This window comes from Mastigoproctus giganteus, chromosome 4 (assembly GCF_048544385.1).
Source record: "Mastigoproctus giganteus isolate SK-2022 chromosome 4, ASM4854438v1, whole genome shotgun sequence".
NCBI lineage: Eukaryota > Metazoa > Arthropoda > Arachnida > Uropygi > Thelyphonidae > Mastigoproctus > Mastigoproctus giganteus.
In genome coordinates, this window is record NC_143578.1 from 2,125,103 (window position 1) to 2,138,872 (window position 13,770).

The 13,770-nt window shown below is 38.0% G+C and overlaps 1 protein-coding gene across 1 annotated transcript in view; it reads right to left on the minus strand.

The window, feature by feature from the left end:
- mms4 (Methyl methanesulfonate sensitivity 4) overlaps positions 1-13,770 on the minus strand; it is a 219,978-nt gene that overhangs the window by 103,469 nt on the left and 102,739 nt on the right. The window contains exon 7 of the mRNA XM_090371307.1: positions 10,385-10,503. Coding sequence (XP_090227433.1) covers positions 10,385-10,503 — 119 coding nt within the window. The remainder of the gene's footprint in view (positions 1-10,384; positions 10,504-13,770) is intronic.

Sequence of the window (13,770 nt, forward strand, 5' to 3'; positions counted from 1 at the left end):
TTTTAAATTTGCTACTCTCTTTGTCTAGTCTAATAAAGGATGTAGCACTCTCATATATTTTCTTCAAAATCATAATATATGGAGTATCTATGCCTTGTCTTTCCAGTGCCCGAAACATTGCCTTATGCTGTATGGAGTCAAATGCCTTTTCATAATCCACAAATGCCAGGCATAATGGTGTTTTATATTCATTTGCTTTCTCCATTAGCTGTGATATTACGTGAAGGTGATCCATAGTTGAGAATCCTGTCCTAAAGCCAGCTTGCTCTTTCGGTTGATTCTCATCAAGTATTCTTTCTAATCTGTTAGTAATGACCCTTGTGAACAACTTGTAGATATGGGATAACAAGCTAATTGGTCTATAATTTCCAATTTCTGATTTATCTCCTTTCTTATGCAGCAAAACTATGATTGCATTATTCCACTGCTTAGGCATCACACCTTTTCTAATGCACTTTGTGAAGAGCCTTGCCAGTTTTTGTGTTATGTCTCTTCCTCCCAATTTTAACAACTCTACAGTAACTTCATCTTCCCCCGGGGCTTTCCGATTCTTCATTTTCTTCAATGCATGTTCTACCTCATCAGGAAGAATATCGGGTATGTCGTATGTGTTGCTACTTTGCAATCCATGTTCCCCACTGCTGGTATCATTCCCTCGCTCCTTGTATAATTCTCTATAGTAGTCTTCTGCTATTTGAATTATGCCTTCTCTGCTGTTTATAAGTACACCATCGCTATTCTTCAGTTTCAGTATCATTTGTCTTTCTGTATTACTGCTCATGGCTGCTGATTTAAATCCTTTGTTTTCCCTTAATGCTTGTTCTACTTTTCTTGTGTTAAATCTTCTTATGTCCTCTCTGAGTCTCTTTCTAATGGCTTTGCATAACTCAGTATACTCAATTTTCTCCCTGTCAGTGTTTTTCTTGCTCTTCATTTGTCGTCTTTGGTTCATCATGACAAGTGTTTCTTGACTAATTTTTTCTTCTTTGGATTTCTGTTTCCCTATAGGTTTCTTGGGCTTTATCACTTTCAGAAAGTTGTAATATTCCTTGTTGATATCTTGGTCCTGAGCAGTCTGCAGAAGCTCAAACTTGTTCTTAAGTTCCAGTACATACTGCTTTTTCTCCTCCTCTGTTATTTCAAAGACCTTTGTATTATTTACTCGAGTCAGTTTTTTCCTTTCCTACATCTATATCAAGTGTACATCTTACCATTCTGTGATCACTTCCAACATTTACCTTATTCAGGACGGTAACATCATTCACAATATATCTTCTGTTAGTGAGGATGAAGTCTATTTCATTAGTTGTTAATCCATTTGGACTCTTCCATGTCCACTTTCTGTTCACCCTTTTCTTGAAAAAAGTGTTCATTACTGACAGTCCTTGAGATTCTGCAAATTCCACAAGTCTTTCACCTCTTTTATTTCTTTCACCAATTCCAAAATTTCCTATAGTTCCTCTTTCTGCGCTGTTTTGCCTTTTTCCAACCTTAGCATTGAAGTCTCCCATAATAATAGTGTAGTGGGTTTTCTGCTCATCTAGAAGATTCTCAATTTCAGTGTACATTTCTTCAACCTCTTCATCATCATGGCTCGATGTTGGTGCATAAATCATTATAATCTTTAGCTTGTACCTCTTAGAAATCTTGAATATTAGTCTTGACACCCTTGGTGATGTACTTTTGAATTCCAAAATGTTGTTTTTAAAATCTTTATGGACCAGAAACCCAACTCCACCTTCACTCCTTTCACTGTTTCCATTGGTGTACAGCAGATTTCCACTTGATAAACTTATAAGTGATTCATTTCTTCTTCTTGTTTCAGCCAAACCGATGATATTCCAATTCACATTTTCTAATTCCTTTTCCAGCTCTAATATCCTGTCTTCACCGATGGGTGATCGTACGTTATAACAGGCCAAGTTCAATTTCCGTGCATGGCAGCCTGGTCGTACCCAGAGATTCTTAGCACCCTCTGCTTCCACTCTGATCCTCTCGCTGCCGTAAGAGGGAGAGTGAAAGCTGCTGGGGACTGAGGGCCATTTGTATTGTTGTGCTCTCATTGCTGGAGGGTTTGGTCTTTTCCTCTTCACGCTGACCAGGCGTCTTGAAGAGAACCACTCTACACGTTCGTTGCCACCTAAGTGACGTAACAGGGCTTACCATCGAGAAGGTGTGCATGAGTGGATTTTAGGGAGGCAGGCCAACCAGACTTCTCCTAAATCTTCTGTAATAGAGAGATATTGGATCCATCAGTGTTTTAGGCTGAGTGTCTGATAACACACAGATACCTGTTCCCCTCTAAGTCCCTTTTTTACTGTAAAAATTTACTGTAAAAGCTGCCAAAACAGCTATATCACACAACCACTCCATATCTTGTAGTTGCTAATAATCATCTCCTCTTTGATCAACAAATTTTTTAATTTCATCCAGCAAATTTCGAAATCTCTGTAGAAACTTACTCCAACTCAGCCACTTCACATCTGTGTGTAATATCAGATCTGGTTAATTTTCATCAAGTTGCATTTTGAAGTCTCCTTTGAAGAGAGTGACCTCTGATGGAATTCACAATTTTGAAAGCTATGTCCATAATACTTTTAGTATTTAATCTTTTGCTGGTTAACACTTGTTGTTGAATGATACAGTGGGAACTCAAAAAAATCTGCGAATTCATCATCCTTTTGGCACAATGCAATGAATCCGTTAAGATGCCCCTGCATTGCTTTAGCTCCATCTGTTGTTATTGATACGAGTTAAATAGTGGTAATTTAACTTTTTTTCAATAAAATTTTGAATGCGTTAAATATATCGACCTCTAGTTCTTTCTTTTGACAAAACCATACCCAGCAGTTCTCCTCTAGTGGCAGAATCATCGAAAACCATATGAATAAAAACGAGCAATTGAGCTGTATCACTGACATCTGTAGATTCATCCAGATTAATTCCAAAGTCACAGTATTTTGAGATATGCAGATCTTGAAGAGCACTTCTAATTCAATTTTTGTTCTTAAATTTTTAAAAAAGAGAATCTGTTTTCTAAAAATGCATCTTTGATGAATTGACCACCAGAAAATAGTTTGCATTTTTTTGCAAGAAAATGACTCACTTTAAATGATGCTACAGTTACTGCTTTAAATTGCAAATTTAAAGCAGTAACTAGGTGTCATTGTAAATAGGGGTCATGAAGAAATTTTGTTGTGCGAACAATCTGGATTTAAGTTCTTTTAATTTATTTTTTCTAAGGTCACTAATAGGCTGAAAATCCGATTGGTATTTACCATGGAGTGTGTTGAAGTGCCTTTCTAAATTTATTATTTTTTTTAAGTATAGCCACGGAAGCATTGCAAATCAAACAACATTTTTCTTTTATCATTACAACAAAGTATTCTAGTTCCCACTCTTGATAAATTATACATTTTACTCTTTTTCATAGTATTCATTTTAAATCAAAGGGTATTAAATTAATGTATAAGTACTGTCCAGTTGTTAATATTAAGTAAGCTAAATAAGAATTCGACACATACACTATACCCTCCACAACGTAGCTATGTGAATTTTCACTAGACAAGCCTAGCGGCTGCATGACGACAAGAGTAGTTACGTGATTCAACGGATTTTTAATAAGCGTATGGGTGACTCCGTAGCCAGGTGGGAAGGAGCAGCAGTGCGTAGCACACGCTTCTTGATTAGACCGGGGTTCGAGCCCGTCACCACCAAATACGGAGGATGCGGAAAGGTCAGGGAATGACCACCGCATATCCCGGAGCAATATGGCCTTAGTTGCTAATGCTCCTAAAAACCAAATAACAAACAAACAATAAGCGTATGCAGTGGGGCACATAATAAGAATAACATTTAGATTTTGACTAATCTATTTTTTATATATATTTAAAATTTCTCGTGATCGACCGAAATTAAAGCTGCGATCCACTTGTTGGCCAATCCTGTTTTACAGTATCGAGTCTGTCAGTACTGCTGAACATAGTACATCTCTGTACAAGAGCAGAGCATGGCACAAGGATATTCAGTAGCCTGGTGTTCTGTGCAAAGAATGGGCCAGAAACAAAACCCGAGTTCCAACAGGATACAATCACTGTAAACCAGTGGTTCCGAACCTTTTTTTGACTCGCAAATCCCTTTCAACGTAATACTTTTTATTGCGAACCACTAAGCCTATATTCTCTGAAATCGTATAATAGTTCTGAATTTTTTTATAAATTAAATACCAGTACTACGTTTTTATAAGCGATATTGCATAATAACTAAAATTATTATTAAATAACTATACATAAAAATGGTTTTTGAGAATGAAAAAAAAATTTAGTATGGAAAACATTTAACACGATATACTGTAAGATAGTAAACTAATTACAGTATAGCAAATTGTGGGAGATGTGGTTTCTTTCACTGGCAATTCTTTACTTTATATTTAATTTCATTTTACTTTATTGTTTATTATTAGTTATTGCAGTTTATAAAAATATACATACGTAAATCTAAGCAGATGCCACTGCAGAATTTTTAGTGTGAACCCCCCTGGAACACTTTTGCGGCCCTCCTGGGGGTTCGTGAACCAACAGTTGGGAACCGCTGCTGTAGACAAATTAGCAGAGGCTGGTTCACTCTTGTGTATCAAGAATGAACCAAGGAAACCACCATCAAATAGTCCCATGCAGGCAATTGATTGTGATATTGACCTTGGACTCAGGGGAGGTACCCGTAGACTGGAGATAAGCAAATGTAACCCCAATTCACAAAGGCTGACACAAGTAATTATAGACCTGTGAGTTTAACTTCTGTTCCAGGAAAATTAATGGAGGCACTGGTTAAAGAAGCACTGCAGGATCATCTAGACAAGACTTCAGTTATAGCTCGGACACAGCATGGTTTTGTTAAGGGGAAAGTCTTGAATGACCAATTTAATTGGATACTATGATGTAGTCACAAAAGAACTGGATGCAGGGAATAACTTTGATATTATATATTTGGATCTTAGAAAGGCTTTTGATACTGTTGCACATGGAAGAGGCTGCTGCACAAATTGGGTGAGTGTGGCATTGGAGGCAAATTGCTGCTATGGATAAAGGGATGGTTGAGTGGCAGAAGACAGAGAGTGGTAATCAATGGACACTGCTCAACATGGACTATTGTTATTAGTGGAGTTCCACAGGGTTCAGTGTTGGGTCCATTGTTGTTTTCTGTATTTATAAATGATATTGGTGATGGTATATCAAGCTTAATGTCCAAGTTTGCAGACGATACAAAGGTTGGAAGGGTTGTTAAGGACACTACTGATGCTATGCTGCTGAAATAGGATCTGGAAAGGTGGAGCATATGGGCTGAGAGGTGGCAAATGAAGTTTAACATTGACAAATGTAAAGTACTACATATGGGAAACAGTAACCCCAGAGCAACGTATCAACTCTGTGGTACTACACTGACAGTGGTAGAGAATGAAAAGGACCTGGGGGTAATTGTGCAGGCAGATATGAAGTTCTCTGAGCAGTGCAGACAAGCTGCCAGAGTAGCTCATAGTGTCTTGTCAATGATATACAGGAATTTTTCTAGCAGGGATAAGGAGGTGATTATTCCCTTGTATAAGGCAATGGTCAGGCCCCACCTTGAGATACTCAAGGTGGGGCCTGACCTCATTTCTGGAGGCCTCATTTTAGAGCTGCTGGAACAAGTACAGAGAAGGGCAACAAGATTAGTGAATGGAACAAAGGGTTGCTCTTATGAGAAAGGATTATGTTTTGCAAATTACAGTGTCTGGAGACTAGGCACCGGCGAGGTGTATAAGGCCTTGAATAGTTTGAGCATGCTCAATGCCAATGGGATTCTTCCTCTTGCTCAGAATAATCACCTGAGAGGGCATAAATTCAAATTGAGGAAAGACAGATGTAGGATAGATGTGCGGAAATTTGCCTTTAGCCAGCGGGTAGTTGGTTGGTGGAACAGACTTCCATCCCTTGTTTGTGGAAGTTGATAGCCTAAACAAATTTAAGGCTCAACTGGACAGGTATTTCGAACGTACAGAGGGGTGAAATGGGAGTGGCGGGTTTTTTTTTTTTTTTTTGGCTGATACTGAATAAGCTTGCTTTCTTGCATCATATGCCTCTACTAATGCTAATGCTAAATAGGCAAGAGGAGAAGAGTGCAAAACACTGTTTTGCTCTCCTCTCTCCCGATTTTTTTCTTTCTCTCTTCTTGAAATTGTAACACTGCTTCAGTGGCACAACTGACCACAATACAACACAACGATAAGATCCATTTCAATGTGAACTATACATTAAACACTAGCATGGCTGAAGTATCGAAGCTGGTGGTCAGCTAAATACGTTTGTGGACAGGCTGTCGCAAGCAAATGTATCTACAGTGGGAGTGGAGCAATTGAACAATGGACTACATGCTCCAATGAATGGCACCCTGCAAATTGATGGATCGGTGTACTTAACATAAGGCTCTTTAATCCTGATGAATCAAGGAGATTGTACAGGCTGAGAATGGAGCATGTCTGGATAAGAGATCCAGGACCTCCTATGGCATTAAGTGAACAACACCTCATAAGAGATCCAGGCCCTCCTATGGCATTAAGTGATCAACACCTCATAAGAGACTCATACAGGTCCAAAATTTCTGATCATTCACTCATTTATAGTGACCATAATTGGTGGACCATAAAAACAATCATTCAAAAAGACAATGCTTCATGTGAGAGCTACAATGATGTCAGGCAGATACAACAAGCAATCCAATGAATTCTTCATCCTCTGGTAGCTGCCAAGCTTACACAATTAAATGTGTTCCAAGGATCCATTGAATAGTAGTAGTGGCATATGATGCAAGAAAGCATGTGTATGAGCTTATGCAGCATCAGCCAAAAAAAAAAATCACACCATTCCAGCTAAATGCCTGTCCAGTTCCTCCTTAAATTTATTTAACATATCAACTTCCACAACGACAGCTGGAAGTTTGTACCAGCAATTAACCACCAGCTGGCTAAAGGCAAATTTCTGCACATCTATTCTACATCTGTGTTTTCTTAATTTGAATTTATGCCCCCTTAGGTTCGTAATCTGAACAAGTGGAAGGATCCCATCAGAATTCAGCGTGCTCAACCAATTCAAGGCCTTATATACCTCAATCAGGTGCCTAGTCTCCAGACATCAATTTGCAGAACTTAAGCCTCTCTTGGTAAGAGGATCCCTTCATTCCCCTCACCAGTCTTGTTGCCCTTCTCTGTACACGTTCAAGCAAATCTACATCCTTCCTAAAATGAGGCCTCCAGACTTGTACGCAGTACTCAAGGCGCAGCCTGACCACTGCCTTATACAAAGGGACAATCATCTCCTTTTCCCTGCTAGCAAAATTCCTATATATCATTGACAAAACCCCATGACCTGCCCTGGCAGCCTGTCTGCATTGCTCAGAAAACTTCATATCTGACTGCACAATTACTCCCAGGTCTTTTTCATTTTCTACCACCTTAAGTGTAGCACCACAGTTGGTACATTTCTCTGGGGTTAATTCTACCCATATGCAGTACTTTGCATTTGTCAAGTTTAAACTTCAGTTGCCACTTCTTAGCCCATCTGCCCAAATTATCTAGATCCTGTTGCAGTAGCACACTTCCATTACTGTCATTAACAACCCTGACAACCTTTGTATCATCTGCAAACTTCGACATCAAACCTGATATACCTTCATCAATATCATTGATAAATATACAAAACAACAGTGGACCTAAAACCGAACCATGTGGGACTCCACTAATAACATTAGTCCACAAGAGCAGCACCCATTAATTACCACCCTCTGTCTTCTCCCACTCAACCATCCTTTTATCCATTGTAGCAACTTACCCTTAATACCATTCTGCTCTAATTTGCATAATAGTATTCCATGCGCAACAGTGTCAAAAGCTTTCCTGAAATCCAAATATATGATATCAAAATTATTTTTTGCATCCAGTTCCTTTGTAACCACATCATAATATCCTATCAAATTTGTCAGACAAGACTTTCCCTTAACAAACCCATGCTGTGTCTGAATTATTGCTGCAATCTTGTCTAGATGATCCTGCAATGCATCTTCAACCGGTGACTCCATTATTTTACCCGGAACAAAAGTTAAACTAACTGGTCTGTAATTACTCGTGTCACCCTTCGATCCCCCTTTGTGAATTGGGGATACATTTGAACATCTCCAGTCCGTGGGGACCTTCCCTGAGTCCAAGGAAGCTCTCATAATTATGGCTAAAGGTTTACTTAGTTGCTTTTCCGCCCCCTTTAATATAACTGGATAGATCCCATCCACCCCAGGTGCCTTTCTTATGTTTAACTTCAACAATTTCTCCTCCACTTTGCTCTCAGTTATTACAAAATCATTAAGCACCCTGCTACAATTTGACAACCTTCTGCCATTTTCAAAACTTAACTCCTCATGTGTGAATGTAGATGCAAAATACTCATTCAGTTTGTTTGCTATCTGAGCAGGATCATCAACAGCCGAACCATCATCAAGGACCAATCAGATTCATCCCCTTCTTTTTAGAGTTTATATAAGTAAAGAAATACTTGCTGTTTTTCTTAGCATCTTTTGCCAAGGATTTCTCGTAATCTGTCTTCGCCTGCCTAACCTCCTCTGTGACCTGATTACAGACTAGCTTATATCTGCCATAGGCTTCTGAATCACTTGATAATTTATATGCATCCCATGCATTTTTCTTCTCTGTCACGAGTTGCATTAGTTCGTTTGATAACCATTTTGGCCTAAACCTTGAACAATATTTCTTAATAGGTATGAAACTTTTAGTAGTATCCACGATTAATTCCTTGAATGCTTCAAACTTAGAATTTACTGTTAGTAACATCGTCAGTTGATCCCACTGTACAGAATTTAAAAACTTTCTGAGACCACTGTACTCACCCTTACAGAAGCAAAAACCCTTTCCTTTATCCCTGATGGTAATTATATCTTTAAGTAAATCCCACTTCAGTACACTGTGATCACTGCCACCTAGTGGTTCCTTTATCTGCAAATTCTTAATACACGAATGATCACTGCTGATAACCAGATCAGGAGCATTACCCTCTCTGGTTGCCTCTCGGAACATGCTGCTGCAGAAAACAATCATCCAATAAATCCACAAAAGTCTTACTAGTGTGTGAATGACCAACCCACAAGTTCCAGTCAATATCTGGGAAGTTAAAATCCTCCATTATAAGACATTCTGATTTACTAGCCCACTATTTCTCTGTAAAATTGTTCATTGTACTCATTCAAGTCATTAGGCCTATAACACACTCCTACTCTTATTTTTGCTTTTGCAGTGCTTATGTCACACAAAACTGACTCAACAGTGCAGTGTTCATCTATATCAACTGGATGCACTTCTTTTGATTTTATGTTTTTCTTAATTAACAGCATAACACCTCCTCCCTTCCTATCCTGTCTATCCTTTCTGTACACATTGTACTCCCCAAATTCCAGTTCTGCATTCCTTATATCTGTGTGACACCACGTCTCTGCTATCCCAACAATATCAGCCTTTGATGTCTTGACCAACACTTCAAATTCATCAAAATTTATTCACTATACTTCTAGCATTGGTATATAAGCAAGTATAGATGTTCCTATTCTTATTATTAGTTACCCTAACACATCCCATATACCCACCTGTTTCACGATGATTGCCATCAGTCCCTGAAACCCCCAGCACACTTCGCTCCAGGTCACTACTTATTCTAATAGAAGTTGTGCAAGAATCACCTTCACCTCTGCCTGTGGCTACTTTTAACCTTTTAGTCTGTGAATCCCCCCAAGCTAGCAGTTTTCCGACCCACCTAACACTGCCTCAATAGCATCAGCAAATATTCTTACACCCTTTCTATTTAAGTGTATCCCATCCCTATAGAAGCAGTGTCTCATGTTAACAAGCACAGACCAGGCTGAAAAAAATTTTACCCCTTTACCTCTCAATTATCACACCCATGGGCACCCTCCAACAGCTAAGGGAATCTATACACCAACATATACAGCCATGCTGTGCATTAAAGGTGACAGAGAGATACTAGGTAGTGTTCTTAATGCAAAGCTATCTCATTATGTATTTCAATTATTATAGCACAAACTGAAATACACACCAAAATTGAAATGTATCAATTATAGCCATTTATCCATGCTTTTGCGGAATTTATCAAGGCAATCCAAACTTTATTTTAAATTAGATTTAACTTATTTATTTACTATTCATAATATTATTATTTCTTAACTATAAGTTCTAAAATTCTAAGTTCAAAAGCTCTGTGTTTTAAAATGCACACATTCTTACTGCAGTGAATTTTCAATTAAATATAATTTGTTAATTAGAAAACATCTTTACCTGAAATATTTCTCCAAGCCAACAACAGCAAGAGTAAGGCGCATAGATGGACAGCAGCTTTTTATCTGAAGAATGAGATCCATAAGTGTAGATTTTCCAACTGAATCACCATGCTTCATCTAAAAAATGTTACACAATTTTCATTTTTTTTAATAAAGCAGATGAAAATTCAATCACAAAAAAAAAAAAAAAAAGGAAGGGTTTAAACATCAGCAAAATATTATATGGACGCAACACAACAGTTCTGAAATGTATATACTAATAGTGTATATATACTAATATATACTATGTATATAATGTATATACATTATATACATAGTATATAATGTATATACATTAGTATATACTAATATATACTATTAGTATATATTAGTATATACTATTACATTATATATACATTACATTATATTATACTATTATATATATATATATACATTAGTATATAATAATATATACATGTATTAGTATATACTAATACATGTATATACTAATATATACTAATAGTTCTGAAAGGGATGAATCAGATTGGTCCACTGGATATTGATGGTTCAACGGTTGAGGATCCTGCTCAGGTGGCTAACAATCTAAACGAGTATTTTGCATCTACATTCACGCATGAGGAGTTATTCAGGAAGGAGAATGATGTAGGTAAAGTAAACATTGGCAGTGAGCTGGATGATTTTGTAATAACTGAGAGGAAAGTGGAGGAGAGATTGTTGAGGATAAACATAAAAAAGGCACCTGGGGTGGATGGGATCTATCCAGTTATATTAAAGGAGGCAGCAAAGGAAGTAAGCAAACCCCTAGCCATAATTATGAGAGCTTCTTTGGACTCAGGGGAGGTACCCATAGACTGGAGATGTGCAAATGTAACCCCAATTCACAAAGGAGGATCAAAGGCTGACACAAGTAATTATAGACCTGTTAGTTTAACTTCTGTTCCAGGTAAATTAATGGAGGCACTGGTTAAAGAAGCACTGCAGGATCATCTAGACAAGAATTCAGTTATAGCTCAGACGCAGCATGGTTTTGTTAAGGGCAGGTCTTGCCTGACCAATTTGATTGGATACTATGATGTAGTCACAAAAGAACTGGATGCAGGGAATAACTTTGATATTATATATTTGGATCTTAGAAAGGCTTTTGATACTGTTGCACATGGAAGACTGCTGCACAAATTGGAGCAGTGTGGCATTGGAGGCAAATTGCTGCTATGGATAAGGGGATGGTTGAGTGGCAGAAGACAGAGAGTGGTAATCAATGGACACTGCTCAACGTGGACTAATGTTATTAGTGGAGTTCCTCAGGGTTCAGTGTTGGGTCCGTTGTTGTTTTCGGTGTTTATGAATGATATTGATGATGGGATATCAAGTTTAATGTCCAAGTTTGCAGATGATACAAAGGTTGGCAGGGTTGTTAAGGACACTACTGACGCTATGCTGCTGCAACAGGATCTGGAAAGGTTGAACAGATGGGTTGAGAGGTGGCAAATGAAGTTTAACATTGACAAATGTAAAGTACTACATATGGGAAACAGTAACCCCAGAGCAACATATCAACTCTGCGGTACTACACTGACAGTGGTGGAGAATGAAAAGGACCTGGGGGTAATTGTGCAGGCAGATATGAAGTTCTCTGAGCAGTGCAGACGAGCTGCAAGAGTAGCTCATGGTGTCTTGTCAATGATATACAGGAATTTTTCTAGCAGGGATAAGGAGGTGATTATTCCCTTGTATAAGGCAATGGTTAGGCCACATCTTGAGTACTGTATACAGGTCTGGAGGCCTCATTTCAAGAAGGATGTAGAGCTGCTGGAACGGGTACAGAGAAGGGCAACAAGATTAGTGAATGGAACAAAGGGTTGCTCTTACGAAGAAAGGCTTAAGTTTTGCAAATTACAGAGTCTGGAGAGTAGGCACCGGCGAGGTGATCTGATAGAGGTGTATAAGGCTTTGAATGGTTTGAGCATGCTCAATGCCAATGGGATTCTTCATCTTGCTCAAAATAATCACCTCAGAGGGCATAAATTCAAATTGAGGAAGGACGGATGTCGGATAGATGTGCGGAAATTTGCCTTTGGCCAGCGGGTGGTTGGTTGGTGGAACCGACTTCCGTCACTTGTTGTTGAAGTTGATAGCCTAAACAAATTTAAGGCTCAACTGGACAGGTATTTCGAACGAACGGAGGGGTGAAATGGGAGTGGTGTGTTTTTTTTTTTTTTTGTTTTTTTTTTTTTGGCTGATGCTGAATAAGCTTGCTTTCTTGCATCATATGCCTCTACTAATGCTAATGCTAGTGTTGCAACCTGTGAGGTGATTCCATATAAATTTCTACTAGCCCCGATTTTGAAACAAAATTAAATTATCCTCTAGTAACCTGTGAACAATATTGTGTCTCAACTGTTATAGGTATCGCAGTTTTGACTATAATTCATGTATAATATGGAACCATAAATGAAAGATGGTGAATTTTAACAGAAGCTAGTTATTAGTATTAACTGTACAGTATAAGAAAAAAAGAAGCAAGAAAAAAACACTTTTGCTCATCCCATAAGTAAGGATCCAGCAGGCCTTTAAATTTCTCCGAACTGTCAACCTCAACCACCCATGCAGGAAATTAGTTCCAACAATTAACAATTTTCTGGTTAAAGGAAAGCTTCCTCAATCCAATCTGTGATTCTTCCCAATAGGTGTGAATTTATGTCCCCTGGTATCATTTAACACCAAACATTAATTTTCTTCATGAATTTAATTAATTTTTAAAATTATATTATTAATTTTACACCTTTCATTAATTTTATTATCCACTCTCAGAGTTTACACACCTCAATTAGATCCCCTATAAAGTAGCTATTTACCAAGAGCTGTAGTTCATACATTTAAAGTCCCTACTCATATGGATGTCCCTCAGACAAATTCACTGGGTGCATTGCCTATCTTTGAAGTCTTTTTTTTTTTTTTTTTTTTTTTTTTGGGTGTCATACTTTATACTCGTACAATGAGGGGTCACAACTACCTTATACGATGAAATTATAACTTGCCTATTTCTAAAAGCAACTGCTCAATAAATCACCAACAGAGCACAATGAATCCTCCTTGTTGCCTGTCTGCACTGTACAGAAACCTTCGTGTTTCCTGTATTGTAACAAATTCTTTTTTTCCACCACTGTTTTCAATTCAATGCATTCTGATGTATAAATTATTTTGGAGTTATTTTACAGGTCAAGACTTTGCATTACTGTATTAAAACATAGCTGCTACTTGTCTGATCTTCTCTGAAGCAGCAGTGCCTGACAATTGTCATCACATCAACTGCACATTTTAACATCATGCTCTGTATCCCTTCATCAGTGTCATTTAAGAAATCAGAAATAGACATCTAAGCTC